Below are 20,479 nucleotides of genomic sequence, written 5' to 3'. Positions count from 1 at the left end.
ATTTGTGTGCGCATGAGTGTGTGAGTATTTGTGTAGTCTTGCATGTAATGCATGTTAGTGTGTGCCACACACCTGCCTGTGCAATTGTGTGTGTGTGTGCACAGTCTGACGTGTCTTCCATGACTGACATAAACGTGTGTACGTGCGTACGTGTACTTGTGTGTATCTGTCTTGATTCAGGACATCTACAGGCTGCTACCACTTGTATGAGGCAGCTTCAGACACCAGTGGGACGATAGTTATCTGGTGTGTATGTGTGAGGATGGGCTCTCATTTATCACATAGTAATTAAGAGTGAAGAGCAGTCAGCCCGTAGCTCAGGAAGCTTAGGTCCACACACACACACACACACACTGTTTAGTTTCACACACAGCTTGGATCCCATCTTACTGATCCAAGTGTGTGTGTGTCGGGTGATGTGGTGTGCTGCAGGTGTGTATGTGTGTATAGTAGTAACATATCTGTGTGAGGTGTCAGGTGTGCTAATGAACTTAGGAAGGTGTGTGTGTGTGTGGCAGTGATACGTGGGTCCATTCACAGGCAAATCCAAACTATACACTGACACAACCAATGCTATATTTCAAGCCAACTGTGACTTCATATTAGAGAGAAAATGATGTGACCTGCTTTTTTTGCATGTTAATTTGTATCCTAAGTTCTAACCCGAACAGATTTGGCCTCTGTGACCGCTTAACCTATCTGAAGCATCCACTACAAATGCAGCACAAACACAACTCTATCTAGTCTGACAAACGTTTAGTTTAGCCTACAGGAGGGTGAGGGTGAGGGTGTTTGTGTGTGTGTGTGTGTGTGTGTGTGTAGCCTACAGGTGTGTGTGTGTGTGTGTGTGTGTGTGTGGGGGGGGGTTGTGACATACGATGGAAACAATGCAGTAGTGTCAGCATTATTTTACCGGCCTGTTTATTATCCTGTGTCAAAATTGCATATATCAATTAATAGCCAGTTAAAATACAGTAAGCTTCCATAAGACTACACATAGGCTCCCATTGAATTCCACCCTGTTAAATTCAGTCTGATCAGAGCCTTATCTCTCTCTAGGGCTCTGAATTCAACATAAAGTTTTAGAACCTTGAATTGTTGCGGAACGGAATCTTACGGAACCTTTAACGGTTATTACAGAAAGCACAACAAACACTGGTGGTTTGAATTCTGTCCACAACTCTCTCCACTCGCCCATCTCCATTCTCCAATCACACAGCTTGACCAGCTGGGACAACTAGCTCTCTCTGCATCTTTACCAGCTGGGACAACTAACACTCTCTGCATCTTTAGTCAGCCAGTGATGCTTTAGAATAGCCTGACGAGCCAGACCTACATTAAAATGTAGGGTCTGGTGACTCACCGTTGGCAGTGCTCAGTCCGAGGGGCGGGATAATCGGTTGTCTTTCAAATTCCCTCTGCACACAATAGGACAGCGCTACAACTCATGAGTCCCATGTGTTTTCTCACCAGCGGAGCTAGTTGGCTAGTTCAAACTTTTGCCAACTTAAAAAAAGCTTAACTCGTGTCACGCTGTTCGCCAACAGCAACATCCATCTTCTTTGTTTTCAAGTAGCAGGGAATTCAAGCGAACCGTTGCAACTCTGCCATCAATCATTATGTTAAGCCCACCTAACGTCTCTATACACGATGTGATCGGCCCTATCGAAGTTTTAATTTTTCCAGCTTTGCAAGCCAACGGAGAGTTGCTAGACTAGCCCAGGCAGCAAATTATATTTGAGTGTGTGCGCGCGTGTCTGTTACCTGTTTACCCTGCCAATTCCTTTGCGGATCTTGAGGTTGTAGATGACTAGTGTGTGTTTGTGTGTGTGATTGTTGTGCATCTAGCTTAACCCTTAAAGGTGTAGGTTTTTGAACGTTCTAAGTTCCGCAACAATTGAAGGTTCTAAAATTCTATGTTAAATTCAATGAACCCAGATATTCTTTAGAACGTTCATTTCTCAACATTCCGTACTCCTTTAAGGGTTAATGACATCACAGTGTATACCACTAGCAGCCTTATTAACTGGGTGGAGCAGCCGCCTTCAGTTCATGGCTCAAAGAACCTCTCTGTACTTCACGTTGTAGGTGATGAGTGTGTGTGTGTTTGTCAGCGATGGAGATCAAATTTTAAAAATGTGTACATCTATCAGCCACTGGCAAATTCACCAGGCACTCAATATTCAATTATTACTTTGTGTCTGAAATCTACCAGCCACTTTCATATTTTACCAGCATTTAGCTGTTGGCTTGTGCCAATTTCCATCCTGTGTGTGTGTGTGTGTGTGTGCGCGTGTGTGTTACCTGTGTGCCCTGCCAGCTCACGGCTGACGCGGACGTTGCCTTCACGGGTCTTGAGGTTGTAGATGGAGCAGATGTTGTCCAGACCTCCACAGGCCACGTAGTTACCAGAGGGGGCGTACGCGCACGTCATGACCCACGAGGAGCGCAGGGGGATGGCATGGACCTGGGAACGGAACACACGGAGTCACCACACGGAGTCACCACACACAAAAACGTCAGGCTAGCCAACCAATCAGCTCAACTCTTCATGCATGCAGTAGGGGTTTGACCAGAGGCGAAGATCTCTCCAGTGCTAAACAAACATCAAAGATCTACCACTGGCTAACGTATGTGTGTTTGTTTGTGTGTGTGTGTGTGTGTGTGTGTGTGTGTGTGTGTGGGAACGAACACACGGAGTCACCACACGGAGTCACCACACGGAGTCACACACAAAAAAAAAACGCCAGGCTAGCCAACCAATCAGCTCAACTCTTCATGCATGCAGTAGGGTTTGACCAGAGGCGAAGATCTCTCCAGTGCTAAACAAACATCAAAGATCTACCACTGGCTAACGTATGTGTGTTTGTTTGTGTGTGTGTGTGTGTGTGTTACCTTGTTTGTGGTGTAGCTGTCCCAAATAATGAGCTTGCCATCCTGGGATGCACTGACTAGAAGCCTAAAGGGGGAGAAAACAAATATATATATATAGAGAGAGAGAAAGAAAGAGAGAGAAAAAAAGAGACAGAGAGACATAGAGAGAACAGAAAAATAGAAAGGTTAATAATCAAATGGACTCGAGTGGAATTTCCTTGTTGACATGCAAAACAAAATGCAAACATTGCCTCTATGATTCTTTACTGGCTTTTGTCACGTACGTATGTACGTACGCACACACACACACACACAGTTACGTGAAGCTGACTCCATATGGAAAGGTGGATTTAACCTGAAGGACTGTTATCAGTACCACGGCCAAACCGGCCATATCTCTAGACTCACATACACAAACACACAGTGTCTATTCAGATGCAAACTCTCTTCACACGCACACACACACACACACACACACACACACAGTGTCTATTCAGATGCAAACTCCACACACGCATTCCCACACGCAGCTTGTCTGTAGTGTTTTGAATATGCAAAGCCACTCATCTTCACACTAAACAGGAACATGGCGACAGCAAGAGCAGGATCTAGATTTTACTGAGCAACACACAGACACACACACACCAATCTCCAAAATACACAGACAGACAGATAGACACAGAAACACTCAACAACACTCACACAAACAACTCAATGTCAAACTACAACCACAATCTCTCTAGGAGCATGTCTCACACACACACTATCTGGTAGCGAGATGCTATACACACAAACAGTGTATCTCTGGTAGTAAGATGCTTATGGGAGATTGAGAGCATCAGCTTACCTTGCATACTCAAGCACTAAGGACAGAGTGGAATTAAACTCACTGTCAATTCCTAGATTACAGCCCGAAACCAACTCTCATGCACACTTGGTATACTGATTTAGAACATAGCAATGATAATATACACCCTGCATGTTATCCTACATGTTATGGTAGCACCAAAATGCGATACCAATGAGCTTAATTGGGGAAATAATTTGTATTTCCTCAGTTCACATTGGCTGCCAATGCAACAACCAGCTAATTAGCTTCTTACCACCAGAATTTTAGACTACTGTGCTATTACAACAACATTAGCTCCTAACCTCAAACACATTAGCCTACCCTACAACCAGAAATACTACATTACCCTGCTAGAAGCATAAAAACGTTAGCCTCTTACCACCAAAACATTAACCCACCCTGTTGTTAACCCTAGCTAGCCTGCTGAGGTCCAATGTCATTGCTGCAAACCCTTGCTAGCCTGATGAGGTGCACAGCTATTGTTGTTAGCCCTATTAAGTCTGATAAGGTGCAAAGCTACTGCTGTTGGCCCTGGCTAGTCTGAGGAGATGCAACGCTACTGCTGTTAACCCTAGCTAGTCTGACAAGGTGTGATGTTACTGTTGTTAGCTCTGACTAGCCTGATGAGGTGCACAGGTATTGTTGTTGGCCCTGGTTAGCCTGAGGAGGTGTATAGCTATTGCTGTTAGCCCTGGCTAACCTGAGGAGGTGCGTAGCTATTGCTGTTAGCCCTTGCTAGTCTGATGAGGTATATAGCTTTTGCTATTAGCCCTGGCTAGCCTGAGGAGGTCTATAGCTATTGCTGTTAGCCCTGGCTATCCTGACGAGGTGCAAAGCTATTTTGGTGTTGGCAGACTGGTGTCCTGGTTTCTGTGCTCAAGACTAGGTGCTTCCAACAATTAACTCCCAACATTAGCAACTAAATTTAAACCACACACTCCCACAGCTCAGGGTCCACACTAGTCTCTCTCTGACACACACAAACACACACACCATCCACACATATGACCCTCTCACACATATACAGACACCATACTCAGAGAGAAAGAAGGAGAATTGGTCTGTGTGGCTATGAGTGTGTGTGTGTGGATGGTGTGTGTGTGTGTGTTTGTGTGGCTGTTTTTATATATATATATATGTGTGTGTGTGTGTGTGTGTGTGTGTGTGTGTGTGTGTGTGTGTGTGTGTGTGTGTGTGTGTGTGTGTGTGTGTGTGTGACGCAGAAAAGCAACATGACAAAGCAGCTTGGCTCCCTCCGGGAAGGGCCACACCTGCTGGCTAGCAATTAGCTACCCAACATTCAGCTGATGCATGTGCACAGGGGGAAATAAGAGAGAGAGAGTGAGAGAGAGAGAGATGGAGGGAGAGAGGGAGATGAGAGACAAGGGGGAGGGTAGAGAGGGAGGGGGAGAGAGAGATGGAAAGAGTTGGAGGGAGAGAGAGTATGGAAAATAACACTGCTCTCCAACAGGATCATGGTTAATCAGAGGATTCAGCCACACCCAAACAATCATCTCTCTCTGGCTTAAAAACAATGACGGGTAATGATGACACTGAAGACAGCAGGGAACAGATAAGAGAAGAGAGAAGAGAAAAGAGAAGAGAAGAAAAAGACAAGAGAAGAAAAGAGAAGAAAAGGAGAAGAAAAGATAAGGAAAATTTGAAGAGATGGAGAGAGGAGGAGAGGACAGAGGGATGAATAGGAACCATGGAGAGAGGAGAGAGAGAGGACAGAGGGATGAAGGGAGGGAACCAGGGAGGGAGGGGAGAGAGAGAGAGAGAGAGAGAGAGAGAGAGAGGGAGGGAGAGAGGGAGGAGAGAGAGAGAGAGAGAGAGAGAGAGAGAGGGAGGGAGGGAGGGAGAGAGAGAGAGGGAAAGAGATGGAGAGGTCTTTCTTTCTTTATTTGGCTGATGCCTTCATCCAAAGCGACTTGCAGATGTCATTTAATTGCAGGGCCAGTCTCCCTGGAGCAACTTGCTGGGGGGTGAGAAAGAGATGGGGAAGGAGGGAGGACAGAAGGGATGCTGGTGGAGAGAAAAAAGAAAGAAAGAGACAGGGAAGGAGGGAGAAAGAGAGGCAGAGAGAGAGGGGGGGAGGGAGGGCAGAGAGGTGCGGTACCTGGAGTCGGTTCCCCAGTGCATGGCGTAGATCTTGGCCAGGTGACCCCTCAGTGTCCTCCTGGTGCGCATCTGAATCCGCCCCACTGGGTCGATGTTGGCTGTGATCTGCACACACCCAACACACACGTGAGTCCCTCCATAACACACACACACATTCATGCATCGATCACGCAACAGATTAGGTGCTACATTTCTCTCTCTATCTCACACACAATCACACACCCATGCACACAATAGAGAACACTAGTCATTTAGTAGAGTTACATCTCTCCCTCTCACACACACCATCTCACATCCTCATCCTGTGTGTGTGGGTGTGTGTGACGTTAATTTACCTGGGACAGGGTGGCATCGGCGCAAGCTTTTCTGGCATCCTGGAGGAAACACACACACACACACCATTTTCAGTCAAAACGTAAGCCTCAGGCAACCAGCCTGACTAGACAGTATGTGGGTCCAGGACAAACTGACAAAGAGTATAATTGAATGTGTATGCATACGAGTGTATGTATGGGACGGAAAGGAAGGCAGACAGACAGGCAGGGACAGAAAGGCACACAGACAGAAAGAGAGAGAGATAACACAGATAGACAGACACACACACAAAGGTGGTGATGAGAGAGAGGGAAGACTTTTATAGAACATAAACAAAGTCATGGAGTAGAAGGGGAACAAAAAGCACAATGTGTGTATGTGTGTGAGCAGTAAACGTGTGTAGGTGTGTGAGCATGTGTGGATGCGTGTGCGTGTGTGCACGTCTGTGTGTGTGTGTGTGTGTGTGTGTGTGAGCATGTGTGTGCGTGTGTTTGACTGACCCGGATCTGGTTCTTGAGCTGCTCAGCCTCCTGGCGTAGCTGGTCCAGTTCGCTCATTTTCCCCTGCTAGTGTGTGTGCTTCTCTCCGACCTCGCTCTGGGAAACGCACTGATCTGAACACACAGAAAGAGAGAGGTAGGGGGAGGGAGGGAGAGAGAGAGTTACACACATGCACATAGGAAATGTTTGAGGGCTAGGATCATACTGATGCAACAGTGACCTATGAAGGAGAATAGCCACAGCCGACATCTCCTCAGCAACTTGTTGTCAGCACACTTTCTTATGCTGCAGGTTGGTATGTGAGGAAATCCACATGAAACTAGCCTACACTTACACAGCGCAACATTGCCAAACAGAGATCACCCATACAAACACTGCAGCTAGCAAGCTAGCTAACTGTTCCATCCATACAAACAGGCTACTGCAGCTAAGAAGTGCCATCGATACAAAAACTGTCATCCATAGAAATAGGCTACTGCAGCTAGCAAGCTAGTTAACAGCACCATCCATATAAAAAAAGGCTACTGCAGCTAGCAAGCTAGTGAACAGCGCCATCCAAAGAAATAGGCTACCGCAGCTAGCAAGCTAGCTAATAGTGCCATCAATACAAAAGCTAGCTAACAGATGTATCCAGTACCCAATTGCAGCTAGGAAGCTAGCTAACAGAGCCATCCATTCGAATACTGCAGCTAGCAAACTACTGTTGGTTGCAAGACAGCTAGCTGTGCCAACCATGCTGCAGGTGGTGGGGACAGAAAGGCACATTGTTCTACTTTTAGCAAGTTAGCGCGCTAGTTTTAGAGAAAAAAATGCAATCTCTATGTTCATACATAGAAGAAATTCCGGTTCTTGGTAAAAAAAAAAACAAACAATATAATTCTATTGCTAACGTGCTGGGAGACAACCTGGTTTCCCAATAATAGGATGTCTCAATGTTTTAGACTGGAAAGGCAAAACCTTACCAAAGTTGTTCACTTTTTAAAGTGTTTCCCAAACCACCTCTAAGTAGTTTCCCCAACCTTCCTAACACAATATTTCTAAGCTCTTAAAAAAATGTTTTTTTTTTTATCAGAAAACTGTGTTAAGGTATAGCTGAGAGTCCTCCTGACCAATCTTATGGAAATATCCCTCACAAAAGGTATCCTTAGCTAAAGACGTTTCAGGAAATACCTCTAAATGTGAAGGTTGAGCTTAAAGTAATACATAGGAATGACGTGGCGCTAAGGCGGCTTTGGAAAACTGAGGCCGGGATAATGAACTGAACGGCTTTGGGGTCGTCTGAGTCAGAGGTCCTCTCTTAGACGAGGAAGAAAACTAATATGAGGGGCCTTCATTTACATGACGGGCAAAGTCACAGAATGAGCCAAGTGATTTGCACATGAACACACAATGTACGAGAGCATGGTGTGCTGACCCACCGATGCTTGTGCTTGGGGTCCATCTCATGGTATTAAAATATCAAGTAGATTTTGCCTTGTTATCAAATCAGCTTTAGCTCGACTTCAGACTTTGAAGTTCCCCAAAGCATTTAAATGGTCCTTTCAGCCAAGGAAGAAAATGAACAGGAGGTGACCCCACACTATGGAAATCACCCAAACTGTCAAAATGTTTATATTTTGAAGCATTAAGTGACTCTCTCCAAAGCGTGTGGATCTGTAGGTAGGCTAGCTGGACACTCAGAGAGGTTATGGGAACCAACAGATCTATAAATAGATCACTGGATCTCCTGAGACTCCAGACAGGACAGCACTTCTGCTGGACCTTGACTCCACTAAACAACGGCAGGTGTGGAGCAGCAAAATCAGAAAAATACTCTCAGATCAGCACACATCACACACACAGAGACACACACACACACACACACACACACACACACACACACCCCTCGTGAGCATAACCGTAGCGACAATAGAACAGGCAGCAGCAACGGCCTGTTCCCTTCAGAAAAGAAATCCACTGGTGTCCATGCCAACCAGAAGCTGTTACTAAGCAACAGGATTCTGCTGCGAGTTAGCCTAGTGCTGAAAATCACACCTCTCTCTCTCCATCTCCCTCCTACTCATCTCCCTCACCCCCCACCCCCCACCTTTTCTGCTCTCCAATCCAATGCAGTGTGTTTAAATCACATATTCTGGGTGCCGTCTCCTACAATTTGCACCCTTACCATCCACCCCACCTCTCACACACACACACACACACACACACACACGCACACACACACACTTCCTGAGCATCAAGTATCTCAGTACCTCGTCACACACACACACGTCCAAAATACAATGCCCTCGCCGCTCTCTCTCCCTCACACACAAACACACACACACACACACACACACGCACACACGCACACACGCACACACACACACACTTCCTGAGCATCAAGTATCTCAGTACCTCGTCACACACACACACGTCCAAAATACAATGCCCTCGCCGCTCTCTCTCCCTCACACACACACACAGTGATGTCCGCTTTTCATGCCAGAGGCCAGACATAGAATAGATGGAAGGACAAGAATGAAGGACAAGAATGAAGGACAAGAATGAATGGACATGCACACAGACACACACACACACACGTCCTGGGTCAGGCTGAGACTCTCTCCAATGTCATTGGCATAATCCAGGGACACAGTTGATTCAGCTGGACCACGACAATCCAGTTAAGACCCAACCTGCTGATGGTCTAAAGAAGCAGCTCTCCATGACCCCAATCCTCATCCTGCTCAGCTTACACACACCCCCCCCACAAACACACACACACACACACAAACACATACTCAAGATCACTCTCACTTTCACCATCACTACTGAACCTAGTCACCACACACTGACTCTTTCTGCACATTGACTGAAAACCCATTCCATTCCCTCCTTACTTCTCTCTTCCTTGCCCTTTCTTGTGCGCGCTCTCTCTCTTGGTCTCTCTCTCTCTGGGTCTCTGGGTCTCTCTCTCTCTCTCTCTCTCTCTCTCTTTTCTCATCCTCACCAGCCTAAGTTCAGCAAGAATGCGGAGACCATCAGCAGTTCCTCATGAAGTACCTCAGTACCTCACCTTAGAACAGTCATCCGTGTCTGCCTATGTTCTCCAGTCCAGACTCAACGAGGGCAGAGCACATCCAACCACACTATGCCTGCAGGCCTGCTCACACTCATCCCACCTGTTCCCCACATTCAGCATACACCCAAGGACCCCCCCCCACACACACACACACACACACACACACACACCTCCACTACAACAGGTCAAGAAGTAGACACTCAAACATACACACACTCCCTCTTCTGCTCCCGGTCCAGGTGTCCAGTCGCTTACCTGCCTCCTGCAGTGACCCCGGCAGTCGTGAGGTGTGAGCTGCTGTGTGTGAGAGTGAGAGCGAGAGTGAGAGTGTGTGTGAGGGTGTGTGTGTGAGTCTGAGAGGGAGCTGAAGACCTGGCTACACAGACGCATTACCTGTTTGGCCCTAACCTGCCGCGCACCCATTGGCTGGTAGGGGGGCACCTGGGCGTGGAAATGTGTCATGGATCTTAAGAAGCCTAATGCTGGGGTCACACACACATAAGTGTGTGTGTGTGTGTGTGTGTGTGTGTGTGTGTGTGTGTGTGAGTGTGTGTGTGTGCGAGTGAGTGAGCGAGAGACACCGGCTGTAAGCTAGGTTAACTGATGAGAAAGTGAGCCGTGATCGGTTTCATAGATGTGACTCAATACCTGTTCAGTACATGCTATCCCATTCCCTAGAACCAGCCCACTACCAGTCATCTAGCACCAGCTTAGTCCCCCATCCAGGGCTCCAAATTAACTTTTTTTTTCTCAGTGTCCCGCAGCTGTCCCGAATTCTACTTGGCACTGTCCCGGACATAACCACCAGTGTCCCAAATTCAAGTTCTTGTTTTTTCCCATTCTACATAATAAACAGCATACTAATCAGTAACTTGCATCACTTAATTAACTCATTCTGGTCCACCATGTAAGTTCTGAACACTTAATTTATTAAACACCATTTTATTAACATTAATCATCTGCTGTTTCATACAACACTCATTTTCAGAGGTTGCGCTTATGATTCTTTTTTGAGGTTGCACTAGACGTTCTCATTGTCCGTCTTTTGACGGACAGGGTTGTAAAATATTACGTCAATAATCTATTTTTATGTGTCTTTAATTTCAATGTCAGTTTGGTGTGATGTCATGGCCACAGATCTCAGTGAAAACAATAAGTAGCGTGAGAAATTACCACGAAGCTGTCAGAGAGGCAGCTCTCCGGTATTCGTTTATTTTCTCAAGAATAGCCTATAGCTTAGAACTGCCACAGCAAAATGTCAAATACTAACTTAAAGAACTGTTTTCATAGTTATAGGCTACTTTGCAACACTATCGTTTTGTCAAATCGCAGTTGCAGTAGGCTATTTAGCTCAGCATGGTATTGGTGACGTTTTGTCTGTCACTGACAGAGAAACACGCAACGTTTTAGTCAGAGGACTGTCATCTCGTTTTTTTAGAACACCAGTGTAACCTTAGGCCTACACTATCAGTCAAAAATTTTCACAATGTCATGTAAACAAATGCCATTTCCTAGCCTACCTTCCTGCTAGTTAGGTAAGTTAACCTAGGAATATCGGAAAATGACCCATTAGGCCTACCGCCCGTGCCCTATTTTTGTGTCAGCCTATGTGTCACTTACTATTCATACAAAACCAAGACGGCGGATTCCTAAGGAAACGCAAGCACCCATCCCATTTGAGTATCTTATACTGTATTTGTACCAAAAATGACATTGTAGCCTACAGTGATTCGAAGAGCCGTAAACAGTGTTGTAGGCTAAGGCTGCGTGTACAAAACTGCTTCTTTACAGATCAGCTGGCTAATGCTGCTTTTGCCAGCTGCCCATTACGCCAGGTCAAATTTTGTATTATTTATTTTATTCAGACGAGAAAGAAGGTTTAGATTCCCATGTGAACAGTTTAGGAAAAAAGTATCTATTTTGAAATTTGCTTTGCCATTTTTTCTACTGTCCCAGAGTTGTCCCAGACATCATTCTATTGTGTCCTGGAAGCATTTTTTATGGTCCCCGGGACATTATTCATTTTGAGCCCTGCCCCCGATCACCTAGAACCAGCTCAGAACCAGGCAACTAGAACCAGCTCAGAACCCCATTCTCTAGAGCCAGCTCTGTACCAGATATCTAGGAACCATCTTGGTACCAATCATCTCGAACCAGCTCAGTGCCTGCTGCCCAGTCTAGAACCAAGTCAGGGCCTACTATCCATCACCCTGAGGGGGCCACTGCCACAGTACCATTTGCACTGATGCCACGCTGCTGGTCCATGCCCATCACAGTACCACTGGCACTGCTGGTGTATGCCCATCACCTCCACCTGAGCACCTGAGTTATCTAGCTAGTGCTCATAACCCCATTAAGCCTCCTCAGTTAGCGTACACCCTCCATCGTCACCAGACCCATCAGCTATTATAATCCCCCACCTACATTCAGGAGGGTGGACACACACACACACAAACACACACACACACACACACAGACAGAGAGAGCCAGGCTCATCAATTACAGAGGGGATATCTGTGTAACTCAATAATTTATCAGTTATCTAGACAGCTAGCTGTAGCTGTGTCTATATTTGACTTGACCAAATCAAATACTTACCTCCTGATCAAATCAAATTCTACTTTCCATATCCAATCTTTCCATTGGGTGGGAGGAGATCCCACCTCTGCCAATCACAGATGAGGGTTCTAAACTGACCACGCCCCCTGCACAGGGGTGTGCCATCTTCAGAAGTATGTCAATGCCCTACCATGACAGTTCTAATGCACGCTATTAAACACACACCAGACCAATACTAATCCAGTCCCTTGTCATAATACGTTTTTAATATCCTCATCCAGAACCGTTCTAATGCATGTTCATCACCTCAGCCAGAACTGTTCTAATGCAGGTTAGTAACCTCAGCCAATCCGGTTCTAATGCATGTTAGTAACCTCAACCAGTACGGTTCTAATGAATGTTAGTAACCTCACCAGTACGGTTCTGCTTCAAGCTGTGGGCAGAACAGTCAGGGCTACAAATGTAGAAGTCTACCACGGACCAACTTTAACAGGAAATCAACAAGTACAAAGAACATTTGTTCAAGGAACTGAAGATCAAAATTTGCAAGTCCCAAAACATTTTCAAGATTAGACAACGTTAGTTAAAAAACTGAAACACCACTGGAGCCCATGTCAGGTCAAACTTTCCTGTGAATAGCCACCATGGAAACATATTTCCTTAACAGAGAATGAGTTTGTAGTGAGTGTCTATGGTTTTGTACAGAGCATATATAATCTGAAGACCTCATAAGAGCAAGCGTGTGTCTGATTTGAAGTGAGTTTATGCATCAGAGAAGAGTGTAAAGAGATGGACAGTGGAGAAGTGAGGCTGAGCTGCGTTAAGAGTGTGTGAGGAAGAGCAAGTGTGTGTGTGTGTGTGTGTGTGTGTGTGTGTGTGTGCATGTGCTTGAATGTGAATGTCTCTGTGTGTATCTCTATGTGGGAGAGAGCGAGAGTGTGAGGGTGCGCTGAGGGGAAGGAGAGAGTGTGTGAGTGTGTGTGTGAGCGAGGGCTGCATTTATACGCAGTTATTTTTAGAGAGGAGGTGGCAGGGTGCAGGGGAGGAGAGAGGAGGGAGAGCACAGCCCAAAGTCTCGACTCGACACACACACACACACACACACACACACACACACACACACAGTAGAGGAAGAGCACAGCCCATAGTTTTGACTCAACACACACACACACACACACGGTAGAGGGACAGCACAGCCCATACAAACACACAAACGAGGTAGAGGGAGAGCACAGCCCATAGATTAAAACACACACACGGTAAAAGGAAAGCACAGCCCATAGGCTCAATCACCTCATTCTCCGACACACACACACAACCACTCAAACAAAAGGCTATCCCATTGAGTGACTGGGTTTCACTTCCCCTCTGAATAAGTATGTGTGTGTTGTGTGTGTGTGTGTGTGTCTGAAAGTGGCCTACATCCTGGGAGGAGGGCAGTTTGAGATAAAAGCATCAGCCATTATACCAACACACACACACACACACACTGTGGCTGAGAGGCTGTGGTGTGTAGGAGGGTGTGTGTGTGTGGATGCACATCCGTACTGTTGGTTGCTAGAGCCTCTGATTTTGCTCCTAGTCTGGCTTTAAAAGCTTTGAATATTCATTATTCATGTGCTGTACCTGCTCCAATGGATCTCTCTCTCTCTCACTCACCTCACACACACATACTCTCTCTCTCTCTCTCACACACTCCAACGCACATACACACTCACACACAGCTCTGAAAAGGATCATTCAAGCCTATGAATGCGTGGAGAGCAGAGGAGAAGAGAGAGAAAAGGAGAGAGAGAGAGAGAGAAATGAAGGGCAGAGAGTTTCAAAAATCACACTTATGTTATATAATTTTATGTTCTAATGTCTTACAAATATGTACTGTGCTTTGGCAACACTGTCTCTTTTTGAATGGGCATGGTAATAAAACATATTGAATTGAGAGAGAGAAATGGAGAGGCAGAGAGAGAGCTCGAGAAAATTAGTGCCTTTGACCACGCCCATTCTCTGACAGGGGCGTGGTCTTCACATTGCCCCACATGCTGCAAACTCAGTAACCATGACAACAGCTACTTAAACCAGCCTCATGCGCTTAAGCCTTACTCCTATCCCTCACCAAACACACACACACACACAGCGCTGAGAGAAGAGAGGCTCTTCTCCAGAACAGTCCTGAGGTGCGCGTGTGTGTGTACGCAATGTGATAAATTCACCCTGATGCTGCTTGGTCCCACACCGTGCCATCTATTAAACATGCTGGCCTGGTTTTGTGTGTGTGTGTTGGGGGTGTTAAATAATGTAGTCCCCTCCTTAAAGCCATGGGGGTTTAACTCCTTCCTGCCTGAGCAGACCCACCTCCAGCCCCCTTCCTGAGACACACACACACGGCATGAATCCGCACTTAGTGTGTGTGTGTGACTGAGCATGTTTGTGTGCGTGCACACCTCAGGAAACGTGTGAAGTGTGATGGCGGCAGGCAGCAATATACGTCTCTGTGTGTGTGTGTGTGTGTGTGTGTGTCAGCCCGCGCATGTGTGTCTGCGCGCGCGTGCGTGAGGAAGACATGGCTGTGTGCTGCAGTGTGTGTGTGTTGTTGGAGTGTTGCAAGAGAAAACAGGAAGTGGAAAGAGAGCATCCTCCTGAAACCTGCCCCACCTCTCTCACTCACACACACACACACTTCGTTTTACTGACACCTGGCCCACCTCTACCCTGACTTACTGACTCACTCACTGATACACATATAGAACATACTTATTCTCTCAAAGTCCCCAATACACTAAACACACACACACACACACACAGACATGTCCCACACGTCATACACGTGACGACAGTGACAGAACGAGAAGGTTGGAATGCAGAATGGAACACCGGAAAGCTCTAGAAGGATCCGGAAGGATCTGAAAGTCTCTGTCCTCTATGGGCACCTCTAAGCCCAGAGTAGAAGTCTGCACTCCCTCAGGAGTGCCGCGGGTTGCGACGAAAAATAATGCAGCGCGGGACATGTTTTGAAAGCTCCATGCGGAAGCGTGCGGGATGAGAGAGGTGCGTTTGCGGGTGCGGGAGAATCAGATGATTCACTGCACTCCCCAACTTAAGTTTTTGCATAAAATAACATGGAGGAGGATATTGTGTTAGGCAGCATTAATAAACGGGGTTTAAGCACCCTAACTGTCGTTTAGGCCTACGTGGGTTTAATTCTTTCCTGCTGCTCTGTTGTTGAAACTCGAAATCGAAAGCATGACAGAGGAAGAGGACACTAGGCTGCTTCAGATGTTCGTGCCTTTCTAAAGAACGGATGCCAGCTAGTATAGCTGTGTTACAGTAGCCTACATTCAGGATCAAGAAACTTTAAATCAGACATCTGTCAGTCTTTTCCAGTTGTGTGTGTCAAGTGCTCCTTTCGTGAGACAGAAGGTAAAACTGAATATCCCTCCTGCATATCCTGTGGGCTTTCGCGGGACCTAATGTTACAAATGCAAGCGGGGGCGGGACCTAATGTTACAGATGCAGGCGGGGGCGGGACCTAATGTTACAGATGCGGACTGGGCGGGACCTAATGTTACAGATGAGGGCGGGGGGACCTTATGTTATAAGCTTAGATGCGGGCGGGAGCGGGACTAAAAATGGCACATTATTGCGGGAGCAGGACAGAATGTTGCGGGAGCGGGACTGAAGAGTCTGTCCCGCGCAGACCTCTAGGCCCAGTGCAACAACACCGACCACGAGGACTTAAAATATAGACAACTGCAGTGCTTTAAAACGTATTTTCCAGCTGTAAATCACTGTTAGTTTACTTTACAGTACATCACATACAGGACTGACTGGGATTAAGCATGTTGTGTTACAGTTGTGTTACAGGAAACAGCCACAGGGGGCTCTTCTAGCATCAAAGTTTACTAAAATGGTAGCACACTGGTTGCAGTATAGAGTGAAACAGAGACACTGACTTGCTCAACAAGGATGGACTCGCAACGTGTGTGTAAAGTAAACATGTGCATTGCAGTGTTTTGGAAGAAGTATATTCTGTCAGTCTATATTCCACTAGCCTCTAACCTAGCTCCTTAAGGGGCCATCACATTGTACACGGTATGCACTGCGCTCGCCGCTAGGTTGCTCTTGGTTGAGGTAACGTCCCAAAGATTTTTGTTGTGCTTGCCGCTGGGGTGAGCGCAAAATACCAATGACTGGTGAATGACTGAACGTCCAAACTGATCGAACTTTGACCGCGGCACGCGCAAGAGCGGCAAAGCGGCAAAATGCCTCGTGACGCTGCACTTTGCTCAACGCAGCGGCAGGCCAGGTCTTGCGTGCACAAGCCATCGACTATAATGCATTTCATAGTGCATGCTGTGTGTAATGTGATAGGCCCTTAACTGTACGTACACACCGCAGCTGACTTGAGCTGAGAGAAGCCAGCTTCCATTGAAAATGAATGACTTTCTGAATCTTTGGACTTTCTGATCTTTGGCGGTGTGTACGTACAGTTACATTCAACCCTTTAGCAGGGGAGTTTTGAACATTCTAACAGAAGATTCTGTTCCGCAAGAATGTAAGGTTCTAAAATTCCATGAACAATGAACCCAGATATTCTTTAGAATGTTCAATTTCCAACATTCCCATCACACCGGTGGTAACTTGGCTCAGCCTCTCAAACTGTGCGGGATCTCCCACTTGCTCCGGTGCAGGGCTGAAAGTTAACTAGAGAGGAGGACACAGGGTAATATTGCCTACACGTCATTGAAGATGTGACAAATTGGCTTCTCACAACGTGTGTTTACTTATTTATGAAATGTATGAATCAAGACTGCCCGGTCATCCTGCCACTGGAAATGTAGGGCTTGCAAACATACAAGGAAGTTTATTGTCACATGCATATAGTTACTGGAAGTAAGAAATGCAGTGAAATTATGTCTGGTGTCAGCCTATTTGTGCATTAATTGGGGCATAGCAGACAAACATAGCAGAGGTTGCGGCTATGCCACCCAATTTGAAACGATTTTTTATTGGCTTTTGCCCAGCAACTGAGTAGAAAGGTGACACAAATGCATAGATGTCTATTAATAGGCCTACTTATTTTGATTGGAGGCACTATGCTAAAGGCACTAAAGTTCAAATTAATGTATGGAGGCACTAAAGTTCAAAATGTTTGTTCAGTCTTTCAATCCAGTCTTCTGTGAATTTGTGTTGTGCACACACAATAACATGTACTGCTGAAAGCAGGCTACATGTGTCTTCATTATTTTCATCATATAATGTAATACAAACACTTAAAGTCCCTTCTATCTTTTTGATCATTATTTGATGATTTTAGAATTGCCCGATTTAGAATGGAAGATAAAAAAAAAAATAGTTACAAAAAATGTTAAGAAATGCATTGCACCTTAGGCCCCATCACATCACATCACATCACACCAAATGGTTCTGTATTATAATGTATGTCTCTGAAACGTATCGTAGCTCATGCATCTAGATATTAGATCATCTTAAAGGGAGAGATGCATATCCCTAATGGACGGACAAACAAACTTTCACAGATAGGCACGCCACGTACTCCCTTCAACACAAACGGACACACTTACACTCATAAATGGGCATACACTCACACTCATACTCACACACACAGGCTCTCTCGTCATGTACCCGGCTGCTGATCTCAGTTCAGAAAACAAAGAGTGTAGAGAGAAAGCGAGAGAGAGAAGGCTAAATATTCGAGGAATCTTGAGGTCTATTTAACAGCTACCCTTAAGCACAAATCCCAGCTAGAGAGAGTGCTTTCTTGCTTTATCTTTCTCTCTTTCCCTCTTCCACCATCTCTCTCTCACTCCTCTCATTCATCTCCTCCTTTCTCCTGCCCTTTCTTTTAGTCTTTTTGTGGTGTGTATCCTGGAGGTGAGCTTTTGTGTGTGTGTGTGTGTGTGTGTGTGGCGGGGTGGGAGGTGGGGTATAGGCCTGTTCTTGAGCCCTGAAGCTGGGATAGCTCTTAGTGCTGACCCCCAAACCCACCCCCTACTCCAGCGTACCCATCGGCCCCAGCTTGTGACCCAGAGAAAAGAGAAAAACAGAGGGGAGGGGTATGCAATATTTAAAAGCAATGTACTCAGCTCAATACCTCAAAACACACACACAAACACACACACACAAAAGTGGTTGCCTGTCTAGGGCAGGCCATTTCTTTGACTGGGCATATTTTAGAGTGTGTGTGTGTTGCATCTCCGAGGCCTAAGTGCTGGAGGGAAGCCATGCATGTAGACACAGAAACACAAGAAGGTCAGAAATAGCCACAGGAAAAGAAGCTCTGATGCGCACGCACACGCAAACACACACACACAAAGTGGCTGTCTTTTAAAAGCCCCAATTTCTACTATGCCTGTAATATTTCTCTTTTACTTGGGGATGGAGACACAGCTTTGTAGCAGAGATTTGGATAAGCAGGTTTTTCTGCTTTGATTGGACGGGCAGGGTGCTCGCCGCGTTCTAATTGGATAAGTTGGATATTCTGGCTTTTCTGATTGGTTGGGCAGTGTTATGACATTACAGCTGGAGGATGTGTCCACTGCTGTCGCAGTCACAAACACCCCATCATGCCCCTGCACAAATACCCCTCCATCCACAATTGCCCCTCTATCCAAAAATACCCCTCAATCCACAATTACCCCTCCATTGGCAAACCCACCTCCATTGGCAAACCCACCACCATCCACAATTACCCCCTCCATCTTACCCCTCCATCCACAATTACCCCCTGCATCTGCAACCCCCTCCATCCACAATTACCCCCTGCATCTACAACCCCCTCCCACAGCTAATGCTTCCTCATACACCCTAGGGGATGACTCTAGAACACTCTAGCTGTGCGTTCTGACGACAAAAGCACATGACCTAATTCAACTGCCAGTCTGCCATCTCGCTCTCACACACACACACACACACACACACACACACATCACTGTTCATCACTAATGTTTGTGTGTGTTTGTGTGTGTGTTTCTACACTCCACATCCAAACAGCAATTCTCATGAATGAGTGCAACAGACATACGTAGACATACAACAGACATAGACATACATAGAATGAGGACCACTCGTGGCTATAGCGCGCGCGCACACGCACACACACACACACACATATCCACCCTTAGGGCTGTACGCGCATAGATAGATAGATATAGATACACACACAACCTTAGGGTTGTATGGGCTCACCACACACACATAGAAAAGAGATGATGGCGGTGGAGAAAAGATAGTGGTGGGACATGTCATCACACATAGAAAGAGATGATGGCGGTAGAGAAAAAAGACACACACACACACACACACACACACACACACACACACACACACACACGCACACGCACCCCTCCTGAGCATCATGTGTTGATATGTACCTCTTTGCACCCCCCCCCCCATGCTTGTGGCGGACAGCAACACCAAATCCCCAAAGCTGCTCTGCTAAATTAGTGAGTGTGTGTGCTAGGGCTGTAACGATACAAACCAAATCGTGAGGTTGGTGCATCACGATTTTTGACCCACGGTTCGATACGAATCTCGATTTTTCTTTTTTTTTTTTTTGGGAGGGGGCTAGACATTTTATTAAATAACATTTTAATAGCCTCCCTTAGAACACCAGAGGATTACAATATAATATATCTATTATTTTATATCCTGATATAAAAATATGTTTCTGAATGACATATTTATGACAGTACACTTTATGCAGATTAGCCTATAGCCTAGGCCTGCTATTTTTTATTACAACTCTACCTCTTTAATTCAGCTGTCTGGTTGAAGCCTGGAAATATTGTAAACAAAGTAGCATAGTTGGCTAGCTTAGCCTATCGTAGTCTACTGATTGGACTGTTCAGTTTTCCCATGTGTGTTTAAGTTTCAAGGTAATACTTGTTCTCCTTGGGACAGACCCTTTTGGGAAACGTTGGTATTGAGATGATCAGTCAACTTCAATGCAAGAGTTTTAAACAAATATGTGCAGCATGCTAATGATGCTAAGCGGATTTAATAGTAATTTAGCTAGTCGTCTTCTATGCTGCCTTGCTTTCACGATTGTGAATGTTTTATTTAAGTCGCGCGTGTTCATTGAGCAAGAGAGGGAGGGAGAGGGAGGGAGCGAGAGAGAGCGGGGCAAGGAGAGGGGGTTTACTTCTATACTGTTTGGTAAAGTTGCACACATAGTCTACA

The 20,479-nt window shown here is 45.9% G+C and overlaps 1 protein-coding gene across 2 annotated transcripts in view; it reads right to left on the bottom strand.

Moving 5' to 3' along the window:
• gnb1a (guanine nucleotide binding protein (G protein), beta polypeptide 1a) overlaps positions 1–20,479 on the bottom strand; it is a 31,783-nt gene that overhangs the window by 2,637 nt on the left and 8,667 nt on the right. The window contains exons 1-6 of one of the 2 annotated variants that reach the window (XM_048240790.1): positions 9,977–10,115; positions 6,661–6,773; positions 6,181–6,219; positions 5,844–5,950; positions 2,896–2,959; positions 2,305–2,467 (exon numbers count right to left, since the gene is read on the bottom strand). In XM_048240790.1, the coding sequence (XP_048096747.1) occupies positions 2,305–2,467; positions 2,896–2,959; positions 5,844–5,950; positions 6,181–6,219; positions 6,661–6,717 (430 nt within the window). In that variant the 5' untranslated portion in view covers positions 6,718–6,773; positions 9,977–10,115. Of the gene's footprint in view, positions 1–2,304; positions 2,468–2,895; positions 2,960–5,843; positions 5,951–6,180; positions 6,220–6,660; positions 6,774–9,976; positions 10,116–20,479 lie in introns of those variants that run through there. The other variant, XM_048240789.1, reaches the window with a different exon arrangement.

The sequence above is a fragment of the Alosa alosa genome, chromosome 4 (assembly GCF_017589495.1).
Source record: "Alosa alosa isolate M-15738 ecotype Scorff River chromosome 4, AALO_Geno_1.1, whole genome shotgun sequence".
NCBI classification, from domain to species: Eukaryota; Metazoa; Chordata; class Actinopteri; order Clupeiformes; family Clupeidae; genus Alosa; species Alosa alosa.
Note: the sequence above shows the minus strand (reverse complement) of the source record. Positions and strands in the feature narration are given on the sequence as shown.